The 23695-nt window shown below is 36.3% G+C and overlaps 1 protein-coding gene across 4 annotated transcripts in view; it reads right to left on the bottom strand.

Moving 5' to 3' along the window:
* Window positions 1–2538: 2538 nt before the first annotated feature.
* The window catches only part of LOC150098114 (poly(A) RNA polymerase gld-2 homolog A-like), a 315041-nt gene continuing 293884 nt past the window's right edge, over window positions 2539–23695 (bottom strand). For all 4 annotated transcript variants that reach the window (XM_090406209.1, XM_090406210.1, XM_090406207.1 and 1 more), the window contains 3 exons: window positions 8875–9002; window positions 6237–6352; window positions 2539–3757 (listed from right to left, as the gene is read on the bottom strand). In XM_090406209.1, the coding sequence (XP_090262335.1) occupies window positions 3618–3757; window positions 6237–6352; window positions 8875–9002 (384 nt within the window). In that variant the 3' untranslated portion in view covers window positions 2539–3617. The remainder of the gene's footprint in view (window positions 3758–6236; window positions 6353–8874; window positions 9003–23695) is intronic.

The raw sequence follows: 23695 nt of genomic DNA on the forward strand, positions 1-23695 counted from the left end.
CTTCCTGTATCAATCCATTCAGGTCTTGGCCTTTCTTTGGGTCTTTTTTTTTTCTGTTATACTGGCAACAAATATGCCAACCTTTCCTCTATTTTGTGTAAGTGACCATATCACCTAAGATTATCTTTGCTGACACATTTCTGAATGCTAACAATGTCAGATTCCTTCCTAATATCTTTGTTTTAAAACAATTCTACCATTCATTCATTCCTCTACTCTTTCCCAGAACTTTCATATTTGTGATCTCCAGTCATTGATCAAGTGTTATTTCTAACCCATCTCTCAAATTCATATATTGAAATTCGGTTGAATACTCACAGCTAGTTTAGTGTTTTGATTAATTTCTCTCTTATTCCACATAAATTTATTCAGTTGACTTCCTACCATGGGGAAGAGATCAGTTGGAAGACAATATAAAAGATGGAATGAGACTGTAACAGACAATATATACAAGATAGGAAGATGACTAAAAATTATACCTAAACAGCCGAAATGTTTTACCTTGGTCTATAGGTTCTACATTCATTATATTTTGCCCATACTGTCAGCCTATTTAAATTATCCTGCACCGATTATTATCCTACCCAATTTTGCATCATTAGCAAACAACATATCCCCCTTCAAATTACTTCCCATATATCGTTTATGTACAAATTAAAACAGCAGCCGCCAAGCAAATAACCCCTGCAGCACACCACTTGTCACATGCCTTTTCCTGGATTATGCTCCTCCATATACTACTTTTTGGTATTTGTCCATCAGCCACTCTTATCCATATCACCAGTTTCATATCTATCCCTTTGTTCCAGTTTGCATAACAGATTTCCATGTGGTATCCTGTCAAATGCCTTGACAAAATCCAGCAGTATTATTGTATAGCTACTCCCATTATCCAACTCTGCTGTCCCCCCCTATTATAGAAAGTTAATAGATTACTAAGGCATAACCTGCAAGCCTCAGTAGCTCAGTCAGTATAGACGAAGCCCTCTGGATGGAAAGACCTGAGTTCGATTCCTGTCAGTGATGTGAGGAACCTTTATCTCTTCTCTTTCGATGACAGATGGGTTTAGCTGGTCTCAAATGGAGGTAGGTTTTTTTTTTTTTTTTTCTTTGTCCTCCAGAACAGGTGAATACATGCATTTACAGACATAGGACATACTGGGAGGCATAGGGCTAACCACCTTATCCTCAAGGTGGTTGCCATTTCGAATCTTAATAGGCCATGCCTAATACAAACATAACACTAGGCCTAATATACATATGAGGAAGGCATAACCTATCCATTACAAAGCCATGCTGCCTCTCACAGTATCATGTTCTTATTCACCGATTCCTGAATTTTCTTTTTGACCAACTTTCCCAGTACTTTCACCACCAGTCCTGAAATACTGATTGGTCTATAATTTGCTACCACAGGGTTAGGTCCTCCTTTATGCAAAGGAATTATTTTGCCTTCTTTCCACTTCGCCTCTTCGGACTTTGCCACAGCTGAGACTTAAATTGTACAACCTAGCTAAATGCATTGCAAATTGATCATTTTTTCCCCTGCACATTCTCTTAAAATGCAAGCACACATCCCAAAATCTGAGCCACAAAGATAGTTTTTTTTTTTTCTTCTTCCAAACACCAACCAATTCTATATAAGCATTAGATCCAGGCATTATTAAAAATTTAAAATACTATTATAATATGATAGGTGCATTATTGAATCTCCCATTGCCAGATTAATAAGGGGAGATTTGGTAAGTACTGAAACTTTACAATGAAATTCTTCGTTGATAATCATATTTTACTATGGATTTACAAGCTGTATAAGTTACAAAACTTTGTGGGTGGAAATGACAAAAAAAAATTTTTTTTTTCTCAGTTTAATGAAAATGCAAATTATTAATTTGCGTTTTCATTAAACTGAAATAAAGAAAAAAAATCTATTTAAATTGAAATAAAGAAAAAAGATGCACTTCCCACACAAGTATAAATTTATACTAAGTAAATGGAAGTGTTCTATTTACCTGATTAGTCTGCCTGCCCGCCAAAATAATACCACAAAGAAGCTACTAATAAGCCAACACACGATATTGTACTGATAACAGATACTATAATGCAATAATGGTGATTTAAATGATCAATTTATTATTCATTTAAACCATGCAATAGCATTCCAATGTAATAATGTCTGTTAACCAGCCATTTTTAAGTTTGTGTGTGAAATGTTCATCAATTTGGTAATTTGTACTATTTAAATCATTTTGCACTAAAAATGGTTCCTTTTAAAGACAAACTGATACAAGCAGCACAATTTGGTCAAAAATAAAAAAGCATCGAATTTCATTAAACTGCATTCAACCACAGCAGAGTTGATATATACACACCAGTGAAAAGCAATTAAACACTGTAAGCAACTAAAAAAAAAAGTGACTATGCTGTCATCAAAACATATAAACATTATATACATATTTGATCATGCTGAACTTCAGTATCTTTGAATTGCAATCAAAAAGGATTTTTTTTTTCAATAGCTGTAAATTATAAGAGCTCTTTACATTTTATTTTAATTTTATTTTCCAAGTGCAATATACAAAATTGCTATTTCTGCTTTTACATATTTTCTGTAGCTTAATCACTGATAGGCTACGGCATCACATTCTGATATTTAGACTAAGCTTTTGCAGAAGGAAAGGGGAAGGAGAAAATTACCCATAGACAAGAGGAATGAAATTGGCCTGAGAGACGGGGAACTAATTCCAATTGGTTTGTAAATTCTATTACAATTTAAATGAATTATTAAACTGAATCAGTTTGCATAATATATTCTACATAATTATATATAGTTATTAACTATTATAATAAAATAATTTTCTTCACACATTTTGAGCAATACTAGCATTCACAGATAACAAATACACATTACTTGGATTTGTCTAAAATTTTGCATGGCACATTATGTTTTCTTCTGTTTAAAGAAAAATCCATAAAACTGCAAAGATTCCTTAAATGAGACATCTAATTCCATTTCAGAGTGAAGAGGCACTTTATACATAATGTTCATATCCGAGCGTAGAAATGTTTTTATAAACTTTTTTTTTTTTTGTAAACTAAAATTAGACACTACATGATTGTTGACAAGTTCATTATAATTTTCTTTTATACAAAATAGAATGCTTAAGCAAAATCAGAAAAATACATAGGAAATACTTAAATTTATATACATATTCTTGGCTTCCTTGGATACTTGAACAACATAGCCATATATAATACAATAGTTTCAAGACATTCAAAGTAACAGGAGGATGGTCTTATTCATGAAAATGTTAAAAATCATTACAAACTCCACAAATCCTTAAGAAAAGTTCAAGTAAACAAAACAGTTGTTTCTTTTCACATATATGTACATACACTGATAAGTATTAAGTTGTCTGTTCACTACATGCTATGAAAAAAGACCAACATAATCATTTAGGAAGGGGAAAAAAAGGGTAATATTTTCCTGAGTGTTTTATTATTTTTTTTTTTTCTTTTCTTTTTTTTTTCTTTTTTTTTCTTTTTGCTCAACTATGAAAAGGTCACATATGTTAGCCAATATATGCAACTGTCAATTATTAAATAAGTTCACACTGCTAATTCTTAACCCTAAAAACAGTTTCTAGTTCTTGACTCTCTTTTAAAACCAGCCAGCTAGATCTAAAAACTGCAAGGATCCTTTGGAAAGATGCTTCATCGTAAACAGCACACGCAGTATTTGTACGATCAAAAGGTTCTGCAAAACAAAACACCACATGAAAAAGAAAAGTAGAAATCTTGATACAATATAAAACTGTTCACTCACCACACACACAATATAGCAGCTAAGAGACTAATTGCCTACTAAGGCAAATAATGTGAAGCCACTTAGCCTCCATATACTAATACATAGCATTATACACATTCATACGGATGTGTACTTCGCATTATGGGATACTAAGGCTATTAATATGAAGCCATTTAGTCTCTATATACAAGTAGCAGAGTCATGAAAATACTTCACATGCAAACTTGGTTTGCAATGTGAAGTATTTTCACTTGTTATATCCTAGGTCTGTAGCAGATAAATTTTTGATGAAAGAGGACCATACTTTATGTAAAATTAAGCCTCTATTTTTATGGCATTGTGTAGGGATACTGCATTATTTTATTTTATCCATGCATATTGATGCATGGATAAAATAAAAAAGAATATGATTTTCTTTCACAAGTGAAAAAACTTTATATAAATGAAGCTGTGTGGCTCTTTCTTTGGTACAAAAGTTTTATGTAGATTATCAGTTTATCATTATCAACAAGGAGAAACATACCTTGAATAGTGAAGTTATTCAATCAAGACAAAACTGGAGCACTTGGAAAATTAAGAAAAACATCTGTGGGTAGTTTTCAGTATTGAGACCACATTAGGATGCAAATAAAAGTTTAATAAAAATAAGCAATTAAAACCCAACAAGTTTCATAAGGCGCAAGACTTACATCATCCCCTGGTACAGAAAAGTTTTATACAACAAAAGCCTATTAACAATTAATTACACATTAGATGTTTTGATAACTTCAAAACTGTTGCATATAATTAATAAACAATTGATATAATTGATAAATAGAAAATTCGTTATTGTATGCATGTTGGAACATTGCTAGTTGTTGCCATCACATTCTGTGGTATCACTTGTTATATCCTAGGTCTGTGGCAGATAAATTTTTGATGAAAGCAGACCATACTTTATGTAAAATTAAGCCTCGATTTTTATGGCATTGTGTAGGGATACTGCATTGTTCTGCAAATAGCAATGTTCCAACATATTTCCCTATAGTGGTAATAACTAAAGGCCATTGGGTCTATTTATTTATTTAAATTTGGATTATGTAAAATGGTCTCACAGTAGTCTTTATATAAACGTTTCATAAAGAATCTAATCTTACAAAAGAGCTTGCTTTTCTTCAGAAGCACTGTGCTTAGTAGAGATGGCATTCAGCTAAGTTAGACTGCTCAAGTTCATGGATATAAAATTTATGTTCTTCATGGAGGACAGCAGCAGATCTACCCAAGCAATTCCTCCTTAACTTTCCAGGTGGACACCTGGAAAGTTAAGGAGGAATCCTGTCTTTAGTTGAAGAAAGGAAGGTTGAAATCTTCCATACAGTATGAAAGAACACCACAGTGTTGAGAGGCTTCAGAACTTCAGAAAATCTGATTCCTCTTCCTTTTGTTAAAGGAAGAGGAATCAGATTTCTTCCTCAGAAAGAGATTGGGAGCCTAAAATTTAAAGGCTTTGTTGAAACATGGTTTCAACAGTCTGGTTCTGATTATTTGACTTGATGTGAAGCAGCATGGATATAATGATCAGTGTGTGTGCATCATTACTTTTCAAAAAACTAATAAATGAAAACTACCATCAGGATGATGAATTAAAATCTAGGAAGGCTAGCTGATTATTTTAACTCCTCAAAATCAAACTGAATTTCAGGTATTTTTGAGATGAAAGTTTTAAATCACATGGAGAGCCATTCCATATCATAAACACATCATTCAACATATCTGTACCATACTGCAGATTTGGGAGAAATATCATTAAGGAGATAATCTTCAAAATGATCCAAAGTAGTTAACAAGCATAGGAAGAAACAGGACTTCCCATTATTGCTATACCTTCAAGTCTGCTCATATAATTTATCTTGAACACTAAAATAACTGGGGGAGCCTACCATCTTAGGCTCCCATTATGGATAACATGTCAATGGATAATAGTCAAAATGTTTGATGTCAGGAGGAAAATCAAGTAACAGTATTTAAGTAAACCATTAATTTACTTAAACTCCTACCATCAAACTTTCAATGTTATGTCTACTACACATTCTTTTAAAGATGTAGATAATTTTTCAACATATGAAAGGAAGAGAGAGAACAAAAGGAGAATGGTTTGTTCCTTGAACAAACCATTCTCCTGAAAGCTGAATAAGTGTGGTTTGAAAGGATTGCAATTTTTGTTTGGAGAGTGGTAAACAAATGGAATTACTTGTCAGAAGCAGCTGCAAGTGCATTTTCAGTGCATTGGTTTTAGGATTTCATGGAGATGCTCAGATAATATCCTACTCATTTTGTTTGTGTTTAAGGTAGAAGTTGAACTATTAATTACTTAACTTACTGAATCAATAATATCTGAACGAAAAACAAACATTTGTTGTAAAATTTATGAAATGAATGGGTAACATACCTTCTAAACATATATATTTCCAATGGCCTCTCTTGTTCTTTATTGTCTGAAAATTCATAGGTATTTGCTTTGGTAGACAGCAACCCAGCCTTACTGATGCTGCTTCTTTCTCAAAACTGAAGAATACCAAACAATATTAAACAATTAAAATGCAAATTCTTCATATATGTTAAGATTTGTTAAATAAATAACATTTTCTCCTTCATTCATGCCAAATTACTTGGTTATGAATGCACTTTTATGTCTACCAAAACTAAAAGACATCTATAAGTAAGATTATATAAATCAAGTGGATATTAAATCCAGCATTATTTCAAAGCCGAATATAGGAACTATAAAAGTTTTGTACGAAATCTGTCTCTGGTCATATTTTGTGCAGAACTTATATAGTTTCTGCATTTGGCTTTGAAATAATGCTGGCTCTTTATTTTAGTACATAAGTAAGATGTTTCATTAAAGAATGAAATGTAAAGTATTATACTCCTCTTTACAAAATTTGAATTTATATTTTGTTCATCTTTCTAATCACTTTTCACATGGTACATTAATTTCTTATGAACATGATTACTTAATTATTAACCAAGCTATCTGCAGCCAAATTTTGTGCGAAATTAAAATGATGTAAAACAGGGGTCACCAAACTTCTTTGACTGTCAACCCCTACAAGAGTTTCTAGACTTTTTATTGACCCCCTCTATTTTGCTATTACGTAATTATAATAGGATAAGCAAAAAAGATGCTTGTTGGTAAATACGTCATTTTGGCCTACTTGATTGGCCTCCGTAACTATTTTCATGACCTTGCTCCATCTTACAGGTCCTATTCATGTCGCTGTTCCCATGATTCACTCTTAATTGCGTTGTTATTCAGGATGGAGATAATTCAAGTTAACCGAATTAAATATTACCCGTACAATGCTGTCTTATATTTTTCTATCAACCCCTGAGCCCGAATCGACCCCTGGGGTCGATATCGACCACTTTGGCGACCACTGATGTAAAAGGTCATCTCTGCCTATGGTGGATGTCAATGGTTACGAAATTAACCATTGATATCCATCCTACTTAAAAAGGAACTCTTCATTTCAGATATTCCTTTAAATATTTTAAAACAAAACAATTTAAGAAGAAATAACAGATGATTTTTTTTTTTTAATAATCAAGAATCTGCTTAAGAGATCAAACACAGCAGGTTTTTGTAAGTCCTTCAATGGTTCAAATAAACAGGGGTAAGTAAAAGTAATCATCATTCGTTCAACTCAACCTGATGCATTTTGGTGTCTCAGTCAATATTTGTGACAATGTTGGTTCTATTCCAATATTTGGAGTTGCCTATCTCTCTTCTAAATGATATCCTTTGTATCATCAAAGGTTCAAAAGCCGACTGGGTTGGCTGAGTGGTTAGCGTATCCGCTCTCCAGCTAAAAGGCTGCAGGTTCGAATCCTGCCTTGGACATGGATGTTTGTGATTGTCTGTGAAAGTACTGGTGGTGGACAGTAGATGGCACTGATGTAGAGGATGTGATTGGTGGAGTCTGAGAGTTGTAGAGTAGGTGCCCTCCCTCGATGAGTCTTGGACTCCCTGGAGGAGTCCAATAATAATAATAATAATTAGATGTATTAAGCACCATCAAGTATATATTTGGTTTAAGACAATAGAGAGTACAATTTGGTCAGGTAAGTCCAAAACTGCCACTCATTCTTGTTCATAAGTATCCACTGGCACACCTCACGGGATACTACCACACCACATGAAGGTGAGGACTGGGCATTATGTCAGAAGTCTCAGTCAGTTCTTTCCATTCCTTAAAGGTGATGTGGAGGTTTCCTCCACATCACCTTTAATGGCAGGGAGGCTGTGATTAGTTATTATATTGACCAATTGAATTGAAAGCAATCATTTATCATGAGTTGCGGTTTGTTTTCTGAGTTATCTGTTTTGCATGAAGTGTGAACTGATGTTGTAGACAAGTTTTTATAATGTAGCCAGTTTTCAATATATAATTTTCGATAAATTTTATAACTTTTTTGCCCATACAATGGGAAAACATTGTATGGGCAAAAAAGCTTATTTCCTTTGCCCATATTGTGGTCAAAGGAAATAAGCCTCGTCCTCCTCTTCCAAATTTTACACCTTTGAGTAATTCAAATATACAGTAACTTAAAACAAACGCATTGTCTCCCACTATGCAGATTTCATTACAATTAATTGCATTGGACTAATTAAGATGAGCATTAATGTGCTATACACTCTTAAAATTTTCATATATCAATAAAAATCCAATCATATAGTCAAACTGACATGAATTTTGTAGTGAGAGTTGCATAAGCCACAACAGCACACCCACCCAGAATGGACACTGACCCAGGCATATCCTTTTAATACTCTATATATAAAAAATTTAATTAAATTTTAGTCTTAAGATGGAAGGGAGGGATAGCTCCATTACCATAAAAGCTTTGATATTTTTTTTTGTGGATTATCTGGAATAAGTGCTATATGAAAAAAAATCAGTCAGTTTTTTTTTTTTTAAATCAGTCAGGAAATAATTGCATTTATCAGAAATATGAAAATTTTTATGTCGACATAGCACAGAAACATCTTACTTTACTAATACTTTGAAAAATCAACTACTTACTCAAATTTGTTGCTATAGTAATCAAGAAAGCTTAATAACAGTTCTCCTAGGGATTGTGTATTTCTTGAAGTAAAGTTAAATCCTTGCTGGTTTTGCCACTTGTTTCCATATGATGGATACTGCTTTCTCTAAATATAGAAAATGAAACTGAGATGTGACAAATAAATCTGGAAGAATTGATAGGAACAAATAACAATAATAATGTAAAGTTAAATGTACCATCATGGTATTCTGAACATCGTTTGAGGATATATACCAGGAACTGATGAAACTCAGAAAAAAAGTTCCTTGCTTTTAAAAAAGAAAATTGTTTTCTTTTTTAAAAACGGTGATCAGATTACATTATGCAAATTATGGAAACAACTACCATGTTAGAGTAAAACTTTAGTTTAATATAACCAAAATAAACACTCAACATTACAACCTTCACATTAAGGTCATCATCTGGAGTATACACATACACACACACACACACACACACACACACACACACACACAAAGAAACAAGCTGCACTACAATCCACATGGCATGCTAAAGTTACTGACCAACTGTTACAACTATTTGCCATACCCTGGTGAAAGGAAAAAAAAAAACTTTACATCAAAGCTAGAGTCCTATTATTATTATCCATTAGGATACAAAATTAAATTAAGCTGGAGAGCAATATGTTTACAAAAAGGAAAAACTTAATAAATAAATAAAAATTATTACTTATATAAGTATACATATAAATTATAGCCAACTGATATGGATAGTGATGCCTACTTAGTTTCCATCATACCTTGACCCGACTAATTTTTCAGCTTTTATTGGCCACCATCCATACCAGTTGGCTGTAATTTATATGTATACTTATGTAAGTAATCTTCTTCTTCTTCTTCTGCAGCTTCTCCCACTTAAGTGGGGTCACTGTTTGTAACGAGTCTCCTCCACACCTTTCTGTCTTGGGCTGTCACCACGTCCAAGTTCTTCATCTTCAAATCCTCTTCTACCAGCTCCCTCCATCTCTTCTTTGGCCGCCCACGCTTCCGCCTTCCTTGTACATCCATCTGCATGACCCTTCTTCTCACATATTCGTCCTCCCTCCTCATCACATGACCAAACCATCTCAACCTTGTCTCCTGTATTTTTGTTCCTAAGTTCATAACTTTCACTGTTCCCCTGACATAGTCATTTCTCAGACGATCCTTTCTGGTCACACCGCACATCCACCTAAGCATTCTCATCTCTGCTACTTCCATCCTGATGTTATTTTTCCTCAGGGCTACAGTTTCTATAGCATATGTCATAGCTGGCCTCACTACTGTCCTATAAATTTTGCCTTTCAGATTGATCGGCACCCTCTTATTGCATAAGACTCCAGCCATCTCCCTCCAGTTCCTCCAACCCGCTTGTATCCTACATCCCATTTCCTTCTCAGCTCCTCCATCTTCTTCCACTGTTGAACCTAAGTATCTAAAGTCTCTCACCTTCCTGATGAGATTTCCTTCCAGCTCCAGATCTGTCTCCTGGCCACCGCAACACATATACTCTGTCTTACACCTCTCTCTTCCAGTACTTTTCTCCATCTTTCCAGTTTAGTTCCCGCTTCTTCTCTTGAATCTACACACAACAAGATGTCATCTGCATACAACATTGCCCAAGGCGCATCTTCTCTCACCTCCATCACAATATTAAACAGAAACGGACTTAATGCTGACCCTTGATGCAAGCCAACTGTTACTTGAAAACTTTCTGTCTGTCCCAAACAGGTCCGAACACTTGTCTTCACATTTCTGTACATTTCCCACACCAACCTGACATATTTCTCCGGCACCTTCTTCTCCCTCAGGCACCTCCAGACTTCTTGCCTTGGCACTCTATTGTATGCTTTCTCCAGATCAATAAATACCAGATGTAACTCCCTTTGTTTCTCACGATATTTTTCCATCATCTGCTATAACCCAAAGATAGCATCTGTTGTTGATCTACCAGGCATGAATCCAAATTGTTCCTTTGCAATCTCCACCTCCTTCCTCAATCTACCATCAAGAACCCTTTCTAGGATCTTCATTGTGTGGGACATCAACTTTATTCCTCTGTAATTTTTACAGTCTTGTGCATCCCCTTTACCCTTGTAGATGGGAACAAGAGTACTCTCCCTCCATTCCTCGGGTATATTTTCCTGTTGGCAAACTTTCATGAACAGGTCCCACAACAGGTCAATTCCCTCTTCCCCTAGTGCCTTCCATGCCTCCACTGGAATTCTGTCGGGGCCCACCGATTTTCCATTCCTCATCCTCTTCATGGCCTCCGTCACTTCCACTCTACTGATGTTCTGCATCATCCCCTCAGAAGGCTGCCCATCTCCTCTGAAAGTCATTGCATTTTCCTCATTCAAAAGTCCCTCAAAGTATATTTTCTATCTATCTGTTTCTTATGTCCACATCCCTCCATAATATTCTTCCTTCAGCATCTTTGATCTGCCTCACACGTAAGATGTCCTTTGCTGCTTTATTTTTACATTTCGCTAGTTGGTAAATTTTTCTCTGTCCTTCCTTTGTTTCTAATTGATCATACAGATCTTGATATGCCATGGCCTTCGCCTGTGCCACAACTCTCTTGGCTTCTTGCTTTCTCTCTTGTACACCTCTCTGTCCTCTTCCACTCTTGACTCATCCCACTTCTGCTTTGCCTTCCTCTTAGCTGTCCACTGCCACTTGTACATCATTATTCCACCACCAACCCTCCTTCTGCTCTCTAAACTTTCCAGATGTCTCACCAAGCACCTCAATTGCACAGCTCAGGATTACTTTTGAATTATGTTTCCACCAATCCTGTACACTTTCCAGTCCATCCGAAATCCTCTCTAACACCCTCTCCCTAAAACAATTCCTTGCACTCTCCTCTTTTAAGCGAAACCACTTAATTGTCTTCATCCCACAGCATCCAGAAGTTCTTATCTTCGATCTTATTTTAAAGTCTGCGCACAGCAGTCAGTGTTGTTGTGCTACTTGATCTGTTGGAATTACTTTACAATTTGTCACAACCTTAAGATGTTTTCTTCTAGTCAAAATGTAGTCAATTTGTGAGCTGTTGTTACCACTCCTAAATGTTATCAAATGTTCTTCCCTCTTGTAGAAAAACGAGTTCACAATTGCCAGATCAAACGCTACTGCAAAGTCCACAACCCTCTCTCCTTCCTGGTTCATCATTCCCGCTCCGTGGCCACCATGCACCCTTTCACAGTCTCTATTCTGTCTTCCTATATGTCCATTCAAGTCTCCTCCGACAATCACCATCTCATTTTCTTCCAATTCCCTCATTTCTTCATCTAACACGTTCCAGAACTCATCTTTTTCCTCTGCTGTACAACCAACTTGTGGGGCATATACACATAATACGACCACCCGCTCTTCTCAAAGACCCAATTTCATTCGTATAATCCTGTCATTCCTTCTACCTACGTCCAGTACTTCACCCTTCATTCTGCCACACACCACAATTCCTACACCATTTCTTCCCTTGTTATTCGCTTCAGAGTAGAACAATTTATATCCATCTCCCAGTTCCTTTGCCTTTCCCCCCTTCCACCTTGTCTCCTGCACACATAAAATGTCCAACTTCCTCTTCCTCATCATGTCTGCCACCTCTCTTCCCCTTTCCAGTCATGCTTCCAACATTCAGTGTTCCCACTCGCAACATCCTGTCCACCTGCTGGGCTCGCTTCTTTAACCGCACCCGCCCTTGATGCGGTACATTATTACTTATGTAAGTAATAATTTTTTTAATTTATTTATTATTAATTAAACTTTTCCTTTTTGTAAACATGTTGCTCTCCAGCTTAATTTAATTTTGTAACTTAATGGATAACAATAATAATAGGACTCTTAACTTTGATGTAAGGTTTTTTTTTTCAACAGAGGTCAGGTGAATAGCTGTAACGGTTGGTCAGTAACTTTAGCATGCCATGTAGATTGCAGTACAGCTTGTTTCTTTGTATATGTGTATACTCCAGATGATGACCTTAATGTGAAGGTCATAACATCTAGTGTTTATTTTGGTTTATATTAAACTAAAGTTGTACTCTAACACAGTAGTTGTTCCCATAATTTGCATAATGTAAGATTTGAATCCATATCTTTCCAACCAAAGGGCATCATCAATATGAATGAGATCCTAAAGATGGGCATTTATCCTATATCACAAGTGTTATAGGATGGAAAAACAGATTCTCTTCATCAGTGGGAGCCAGACCCTCAATAAAGGTCGAAACCTGTTTGGGTAGTGCCCCTTCCCATAACGCATAGTATTATACATGTCCATAAGGATATGTGCTTTGCATTATGGGATACTCTAGGCAAGTGATGTGAAGTCATTAGCTTCTTTATACGAGTTGCCCCAGTCCTGAAAATAGGTCAGGTGCAAGCTCGTTTGCTTACACTTGGATAAAGGATTAAACCAAGAATATAATTTCTTGGTATCTTTAATTTATAGTAAAACCAAGTGGAAAAACTTACAACAGACAACACGCTGATCTTGCAACCTAATTTGCTTTGGCCATAATTAACCTTTTCTGCCCTAGGCAGAAACTTTCTTGGCTTTCATGGCCCATATTAAGTGGCAAATGATTCCAATTCTGAAATGATTCATTGAAAATTAATCATTTCAGAATTCCTATCCTGAAATGTATTTTTCAGAAAAATACTTGATACTGTTGCTTTTTTTTTTTTAGACCTAAAGACAAAATAAATAAAAAGAAAAATTTTTTTCACTTGGAAAAAAAAAATCAGGTCAGAAAGGATTAAAAACAATTCAATCTGTCATCTTGTGTAAGGTTGACCAACTCTTTTTTTTTTTTTTATTGAAAGTCCTTATAAATTGATGCAAACTGGCTAGAGAATACAAGCCATTGCAAGACAAACGCCTGACAGTCTACATATAGTAGCCTGTTTGAAATAGATCATGCAGTGGTGAGCAGTATTGAGATTGTAGTGTTATTGTAGATTGGATTCCCACGAGTCCCCTGGAACTCCATGGAGATGTCATAGGGTCTTGTACCATTACACTATGAAATGAACCATAGAGGCACTGGTGAATAGTAACCTTGCAAGCATGGGAATGGATATAGGGTTGGTGAGATGGATAGCTGGGTGGTTGATGGAGAGATATCAAAGAGTAGTTTATTCAGGAGAAGAGTCCAAAAAACGGCCTGTGACTAGTGGTGTGCCACAGGGTTCTGTTCTTGGACCACTGCTGTTTAATCTGTTCATTAACGATATAGGGAAGGGTCTAAGTGGGACAGTTCATTTGTTCGCTGATGATGCAAAGTTGGGTAGGGCGATAGTGAATGCAGAAGATGTCAAAGTCTTGCAAGATGACTTAGATAGATTGGAGTTCTGGACTAAGGAGAATGGATGTCAATTTAATGTGACAAAATGTAAGGTTATGCATTTCGGAGTGAAAAGATTAGCAGCAGTATACCACATTGGTGGAACTGTACTCCAAGAGATTGATGAGGCCAGGGACTTGGGAGTGTTGGTGGATAGGGAGATGAAGTTTAGGGGGCACATTGCGAAAGTAGCTAAATCAGCTCATCAACTCACTTGGTTGTTGAAAAACACCTTGACGAGCAGAGAAAAACAAGTTATTGTACCTCTGTACTGAGCCCTGATAAGACCTCATCTCGACTACTGTGCCCAGATTTGGTCACCTCGGTTCCTTCTTGATGGGGAGGAGGTTGAGAGGATCCAGAGGCGAGTGACTAAAAATGATAGCAGGTCTATGGAATGAACCATATGAGAACAGGTTGAAGATTTGTGGGTTGCAGAAACTAGTTGATAGGCGGAAAAGGGGAGATATGATTGAGACATTCAAATTGCTAAAAGGATTCTATAGGATTAATTCAGAGGATATTTTTGAGATCAGGACTGGTGGTGGGAGAACTAGGGGACACCCATGGAAGCTGGGCAAGAGCGTGGTTAGCAGGGGTGTTAGAGCTGGGTTCTTTACTTTTAGAGTGGTAAATGAGTGGAATAAGCTGCCAGAGTCTGTTGTGGGTGCTATGACAGTGAGCGAGTTCAAGGCAAGGTATGATAGATACTGTGAGAATGTTGAACAGCTGTGTGAACATGATGTTTAGGGCCTCCCTCGATGAGTCTAAGGACTCCTGGAGTAGCCCGTGGTAATAATAATAATATCTGTCTGGCATTTCATAATTCAGTCAAAGGTGGTAAGAAATATCAGAATTTAAACTCATTTACTTAGGCTATGCTCATCACATTCCTGAACATTTTCTTCCAGTCATTATATCTGAAAATAATGGTCACAGAATATTGAATCTATCTCAATATCAAATGGTGACAATTTCTGAAATTTACAAGTTGAATGAGAAAAACTAACCAGAGGCATAGAAATGCTACAGCACTGTGGCAATTGCCTAGGACACTGATGTCAGAAGGAAATCAGCGATAGGATATTTAACTAATAATCAAAATTATCACACTAAAAAAGGGGCATAGCTACCAGTTTGCCAAGCATCCCAAAAATCTAGCTATGCTACTGAATCAAGTCACCACACACCAAAATGGATAACATCTGCTTTGCGATCAAAACATCCATGCCGCAGAGTTTTGAATATGTTGTTTATTATTTTAACGGTATAATAGAACACAGAAACTAAGTAAATAATTAATTTATTAACTTGATGCTGATATTTCGCTGGTATTATAACCAGCATCTTCAGAGCACAAAAACACTATTTGTCACAATACGCAAGACTAAAACAACATGGTGTACTTAAAATTGTACGCAACGGCAAAAAAAGAATTCGACAGAGTCAAAAACCGGCACCAAAAGAAGTTCGAAAATCTACAACAACGGAACACCATACAACGACCGCAATTACAACAAGACCTCGTCGTCGTGAATCTATCGTCACTCACCTTAAGCAAAGAAGCCACGACTGCTTTAAGTCGAGGGCACAACTTTGCCATAACTCCCAAACAAGTTCCAAAAGCCGAAATAATGGCGTCCATCGAACGAGGAATTTACGACCTGCCTCCAACAATAGCTAACAACATACGTTTAGATGTGGCCAACATCCTAATCAAGTCCAAGCCTCCAAAAAATAATATCCCACATAAGGAATTCATTGCTATAAAAGAACTACACAACAACAGCCAGATTACCATAACAAAAGCAGACAAAGGAAATGCAACCGTGGTGATGGACACAACTGAATATGAAAACAAAATGCACACACTATTACAAGATCAGTCAACATACAAAATTATAGATCGCAATCCCACCAACACACAAAAGAATAAGGCCCGAAAATTATTAAAAAAAGTCACTTCCTGGCCCAAAGACACAGTTAACAAACTCAAACCCTTCCATGTTAAAACACCGAGGATATATGGGTCACCAAAAATTCACAAACCAGGCACACCCCTACGCCCAATTGTGGACAGTATAAATAGTCCCACATACAAACTGGCTAGACATTTAGCGAAGCTACTAGCCACTCTCACTAACAATTCTCCCTCCTTTATCAAAAATTCAGCACACCTAAAAAGCATCTTACAACACCTCACCCTAAAAAGCTCAGACTTAATAGTAAGCTTTGACATCACTTCACTATTCACAAATGTACCACTAATAGAAACCCTCAATCTACTGAAGTCTCACTTCCCCCCTGATATATTTGAACTATTCAAATTCACAATACATGCAGGATATTTCACATGGAAAGGGAAAATATACAAACAAATTGATGGGACAGCCATGGCTCCCCCCTTTCTCCCCCCCTAGCCAACTTTTACATAGAACACCTGGAAAAACAAGCAATCAATACAGCCACTCTCAAACCAACACTTTGGCTACGCTATGTTGATGATGTGCTTGCTATTTGGCCACATGGCCCTGAGACATTGAAAACATTCTTAGCACATTTAAATAGCCAACATCCAAAAATCCACTTTACTATGGAACTGGAAGCCAACAACTGTCTGCCCTTCCTGGATACACTCATCACACGTCTCCCAGATGGTTCCTTAGAATTTTCAGTTTTCAGAAAACCCACACATACAGGCAGATACTTACACAAACAATCACACCATCATCCTTCTCAACAATATGGCATATTAAAAACGCTAACCCATAGAGCGAGAGCAATCTGTTCAAATGACAAGGCTCTTACTGCTGAACTCACTCACTTACGCCACACCTTCTTGGCCAACGGCTACAATCCACAAAAAATAAACAAAATACTAAACACTCCCAAGAAACCCCTCCCACCATCCACCACAGAGAACTACAACAAAACAGTCACCATCCCCTACATTAAAGGCACATCCGAAAAGATCTCAAGAATTCTCAATAAACATAAACTACGCACTACATTCAGACCATATAGCAAATTAGCCACCCTCATCCGCTCACCCAAGGACAGCATTCCTCCTTTATCACATCCAGGAGTCTACCAAGTACCCTGCTCATGCAATCAAGCCTACTACGGTCAAACAGGAAGAACTGTGAATATCCGCATCAGCGAACATAAACGATACGTCCGGAAATATCATTATGGGAAGTCGGGCCTAGCAGACCATGCTCTGGATACCCCTGCACACAGGATCAACTGGAAAAACACAAAAGTACTACACAGAAACCCATATAAATCAGAGAGATTGTTCTTAGAGGCGACAGAAGCCCTAAAACATACTCCAAATCTCAACAAATATGGCTGTATTAACTTGCCGAAGATCTGGGAGACAGTCATATTAAGAAAAAACTAGCACTTTTCTAGGACTCTAGTAATATATGATAGCGGTTTTTTTTTTTTTTTTTTTTTCAGATAGAGGGTGCCAAAATCAGGACTCTAGTCTTTGTATTGCTGCTACAATTTTAAGTACACCATGTTGTTTTAGTCTTGCGTATTGTGACAAATAGTGTTTTTGTGCTCTGAAGATGCTGGTTATAATACCAGCGAAATATCAGCATCAAGTTAATAAATTAATTATTTACTTAGTTTCTGTGTTCTATTATACCGTTAAAATAATAAACAACATGTTCGACGAACACATAAGTCTGTCCACACGTTTGAGTTTTGAATATATTTGTTACGAGCTTAAAACTCTGACATGGATGTTTATTGAAGTCTAGCAGGTCGTAATTTTCATTGTAAGACCATAATGTGCTTATCAGAAGTTTGAAGTGGCTTGAAAATTGTTTAATACAGAATTCCCAAATTATGAAACATGATTTTGTTAAAGGTCTTGTTTGAAATTTTTTTAATGAAGGAAATGGATATACCATAATATCACTGAAATTTGATAAGCCATTCAACAAAATATCACATGGATCATTATTTTATAAACTGGAGATGAGGGATAGAATATAATGACATGAGATAGCCAGTATACTCTCAGGTGTCGAAGTAGTGGAGAGACAACTGAAAATGCTCAGTAAATTGCTGTAGGACTAACTTTAGATAGTACTGTTTAATCTATATAGTAATGAAATGGCTTGGAAAGATTTCTCAATATATCACCGATTTTGCTCCAAGAAACTAATCATTCTAGAAATTTGAGTCACAGCAGAGTGAATAAAATTCAGTAGTCAAATTGCAACTGTTGTAAAAATGACATAAGACAGCACATTACTCTTTACAGCAAAAATAAAAAAAAATACTATAATGTGTAAGGAATGTAGAAAAGAAATGTAGAGTTAAAACAATCTGAAAAAGATATCCCTGATACTAGACCAAAAATTTATGTTAAATAAAAAATATTACTTAAGGATTAAATCTTTAGTGAATGCTATTTCTCATATTCAATGCTTACACAGTGCGAGAGCAGAATGCATCGTTTGTGAGTGAGTGAGTGAGAGAGAGAGAGCCAACATAGTTAAGTTGAAGTGTGACAGGTATTAGTATGAAACTACTCATAATGAGCCTTGAGACTATGGAAGCATACAATAATACTAAATGGATATACCATTAGAATGTACATCCCCTTCTGATGCACTGATTTTTCATATAAATTCTATGTATTCTACATCCTAATGCATAAGAATTTATATTTTTATGTATTGGGATATAGATTCCTTGGACTCTGCACATTATTATCCTAAGATCTCATGGAGTCACAGATTCATCTAGGAGGTCCCTATTGTCATACACCCAGCTCATCATACTGCACCATAAACATTTAAATACTTTGCAGACACCACACTCTCAGGCAATGCATCCCAATCATTCACAACTCTCCATGCAACAAAAAAAAAAAAAACCTGTTTCTCACTCCCTCCTTATACAGTTTGCAGGGATGACTTCTTGTTCACACCAAATAGCCCACCATTTTAACATTAATCCTATAACAATCCCTTACCAACTTTTATGTCTATCATATCACCCCTCTTCCTCCTAACCTCTGGATTCTGCAAAATGAATCATCTCAACCTTACTTCATATTAAACATTCCAGAGATCAGAAACTATTTTAGTCAATCGCCTCTGGACCCTCTCCAACATCTCTTCATTCTTTTGAGAACCAGCTGACCATATCTGTGCACAGTAGTTCATGTAGCCTAATCAAGACCTTATACAAATGGAACAAGAATTCTTTACTTTTACAAGTCTGTGTCCTTTGCATATTCCCAGAATTCATTGTGATGTCTTCACCATTTTGGCAATGTGTCCAATAAATTTTAAATCCTTATCCACCATCACCTCAAGATCTATTATTTCCTCTGCCTCCAACAATATATTCCCACCAAGCATAAATTCTACATCTCATCCCATCTTTCTTTTCCAAATTTTAAAACCTTACGTTTTGCTACAGTGAATTGTCATCTCTACTCCTATGTCCATTCACCTAGTCTAGTCAAGTCTTCTTGTATATAGAGCAGACCTCATAAAGCCACAAGATCTGCTCTATTTTGGTTGGGCACACCACTAGTGACTTGTGGTGTGCCTCCAGGGCCTGTTTTAGGACCATTGCTGTTTAGCCTGTATGTTGATGATATTGGCAAAGATTTAGATGGGGATATTCAGTTGTTTGCAGATGATGCAAAGTTGGGATGAACTATCAGGAATAGAGCATATCTTGTGGCTTTACAAGGTCTGCTATATATACAAGAAGACTTGAATAGACTAGGTGAATTGACATAGGAGGCAATATCCTCTTCTAGGATATTGCTTCCCCTTACACAATTTGGTGATACCTATCAGACAGCCAATCTCCAATCCAATGCACTAGTCTAATATCCAATTCCATGCTCTAGTTTGACTATCAACTTATCATGAGGTAATATATCAAAAGTCTTTGCAAAGTCTAAGTATACTACTGTGCATGCTACTATTACCTTATTGCAATAAGTAAGTAGATTACTAAAACATGACCTCCTTTTAGCAAATCCATGCTGTCCATCAAATGATAATACCATTGTTGTCAACCCAATTATGGATTCTGATTCTCACTGCCTTTTCAAAACACTTTAAGCACAATACCTGACAAACAGATTGGCCTATAATTTGATGCTTGAATTCTGTCACCTCCTTTATGAAGCAGTACAATCTTGCCTTCCTTTCATGCTTCTGGAACCTGACCCAATGTAAGACTCATATTAAACAAATACATCAAGACAGATGTCAACTCTCTGGCACATTCCTTCAAAATATGCAGTGATATATTAGTTCAAGTCTCACAGCCTTATTACCGTCAAATTTGCTCAATTCTCTGTACACCTCTTACTCACTTAGTCTCTCCTCATTATCCACTGCTCTCAAACTCTCCATGATGTCACATTCACAAGAATAAAAGACTTTGTGAAGTGCTCATTAAATATCTCAACCATATCCTCTGCAGCAATTGTTCTTATACAATTTTCTCCAATCAATGGCACCCTACCATAATGTTTTTTTTTGTTGGCTACATATTGAAGGAAATCCTTAGGATTTTTTTTTTTTTGCTTCATTAGCTACTGCTGCTCATACTGAACTTTTCTACTCTTATCAACTGAGTCATCCTCCTTGCCTGTTCTTTGTATTCCTCACAGAAATGATTATTATCACTACTCTTATGTTGCTTCCATAATGCTTTTTTTTCCTCTGTATTGTATCCTTAATCTCTTCATTCATCCATTTCACACCTACCTCATTTAACCTTCTGACCTTTGGAACACATTTAAACATTACTGCATATTACTGATGTGTTTCTGAAGATATCAGAGCAGTTGAAACATAAGTTTTTTTATTAGTGAAAATCCTGTCCATAAAAAAGTTAACATGCACATTTAGTGGTGTAATGGATGGACTACAAATAGATAATATGAGAGAATCTACAGGATTCCAAGGACCTGGAATCCTACTCAGCTCACACAATACCACTTGACATCTCTCCTTAAATTATTGTGAGGATGATGTATTTATTAGCCCATTTCACTCACAGCTAACTAGAAGAAAAGTCTAATCCTTGCTAACTATACTATTAATGAGCTGTTCTGTCCTTGTACTCTGTCACACACACTGAAAGATTTCACTTGTTTTTCTGTTATATCATTTCTCCTTGCTACAAAATTGCAAAACACTCTTCAAAATTACTTTTAGCAAGCAGAGGAAAATAATGTTCATTTATTAAGAACAGTTCTCATTTCAGAGAAAAAGATATCAGAACTCTATCTTTACCCCACTGATCTCTTATTCAGTTTAGATATTGTGACTTTATTCATTAATGCTACCTTTGATGAAACACTGGACTTCCTCTAGCAAGACATTCCTAAAGATATTGTTTACTTCTTTGATTGTCTTTTACACTCTGGCTACTTCAAATGCCAATTTGAATGTTTGATTCAAGCAATGCTTACTGGCCACCACTCTCTTAAACCCTCCTTATGGTACAGATATGCAGATGACATCCTTGGACAACACCCTTACAGAACTTAAAGATTTCCCCCCAGAGAGCAACAGAATCTGCCAATGCATCCAAGTTCATTCTTGAGGTAGAAGATAACTGAATTGCCCTTCTAGATCTTTGTAAACCAGATGGTAGCCTTCATTTCTGATTTTAGAAAGGCAACCCATACTGGTTTTTACATTCATGCTCTTTCATATCATCATTGTTATAAATCCTAAACCATTATGACTGATATAATAAATTTAGTTTAATCTTTTATCCAAGTGTAAGCAAACAAAGTTTGTGCCTGAAAATATTTTCAGGACTGAGGTAAGGTGGTACATCCCTTGGCAACTCGTAGCAAAGGTGGACCAAGCTCTCATCACTCCTTGTCTGTATCTCCCATAATGCAAAGCACATCTCCTTGCAGACATGTACATCCATTGCTTCTCCCTTAGTATCGCCATTCTGGGTCTGCCTCTCACTGACGAGACCTCGATAAAGGTCGAAACCGGTGTAGGTAGTGGCCTTTCTCTTAATGCATAGCAGTATACATGTCTGCAAGGAGATGTGCTTTGCATTATGGGAGATACTGAGACGAGGAGTGATGAGAGCTTGGTCCACCTTTGCTATGAGTTGCACCACCTTGCCTCAGTCCTAAAGATATTTTCAGGTGCAAACTTTGTTTGCTTACACTTGGATAAAGGATTAAACTAAATTTATTATAGTCTAACCAAGTGCAAAATAAACTTCCAATATGACTGATATACACAACTTGCTTTCTGCATCCTACTGAGGTACTGCTATCTCAGGGAATAAATTACTCTACTTCACATTCACCTTCCTTGTAAATGGCTTTAACAAGAATGTCAAAGTTGTTAATTATAGGCTTCCTTGTCATGGACCTCCCAAGAAGTGTCATGCCACCATTCCTTATGTTAAAGGAGTTACTCAACAAGATTTCTGCTTTTTTAGATCCTGCAAGAAAAACTTTCACCTTCACCGCAGGCCCAGAGCATATCCAATTACATGTCAGTGCGAATTATCATTTTGACCATACTGGTAGATTGGCAGATATTCATCATGATGAACACCTCTATTACATTACACAGTCTTGCCATAAATACCATTACAACTTCTGCATCCCCTTCCCCCTCTTCCATGCTGTCCACAGAATTGCATGAGCCTGGTTCCATTAGTCTGAATTAGGACAGAAATGGACTAAAATTATCGCTATTATAGCAAATAGTACTTCTCTGCATTCTGTAGGCAGTAACGATCTTAATGTATTTTTATTATTATTATTATTATTATTCTTCAGGCCTCCATGGAGGCAAAAGACTCATCATGGAGTCTTTCACCACATCACTCTGTATGATGCCCAAGTGGCTCACATTTTCAAGTCTTCTGTGACTGTTCTGTTTAATCTGAAATTCATATCAAGGTCATACTAGGAAGGAAATTATGTTAAATGAAAAACTTACGTATTAAATCTGTAGTAAGTGTTATTTGTATAATTATGGCTTATGTTCCCAACTGTTATGAGAGTATGAAATTTATTTTACTCTTCTTCATAAGATTCTTGTGCAGCTTCAAGAAGATGTTTTGCTTTCTTGCATTCCTTTATCCTATACCTCCCCACATTTATTTGATATGCTCTTTGCACCAATTTATAAATCTTAATTATAAGTTCTGATGAAACTGCCTCTATTTAACAGGCTCTTTCATTTGTCTTCTCTGAATCTGTCCTAAATCAACATTCCGATCATAAAAGCTTAATTGCTTTTGAACCATCTCCAGTGTCATCATCTTCAGCTACAAATGCATAATCACTTCCTTACAACTCCTTTTTGACTCTTGCTATGTCCTACAAATTTCAATCCTCCACTTACTGTGTTCAGATCTCATTTCTTGAAATTCAATTTTAATATGATATACTGCATTTCATC

Source organism: Typopeltis vanoorti, chromosome 16 (genome assembly GCF_054136105.1).
Source record: "Typopeltis vanoorti isolate ZY-2024b chromosome 16, IOZ_Tvanoo_1.0, whole genome shotgun sequence".
NCBI lineage: Eukaryota > Metazoa > Arthropoda > Arachnida > Uropygi > Thelyphonidae > Typopeltis > Typopeltis vanoorti.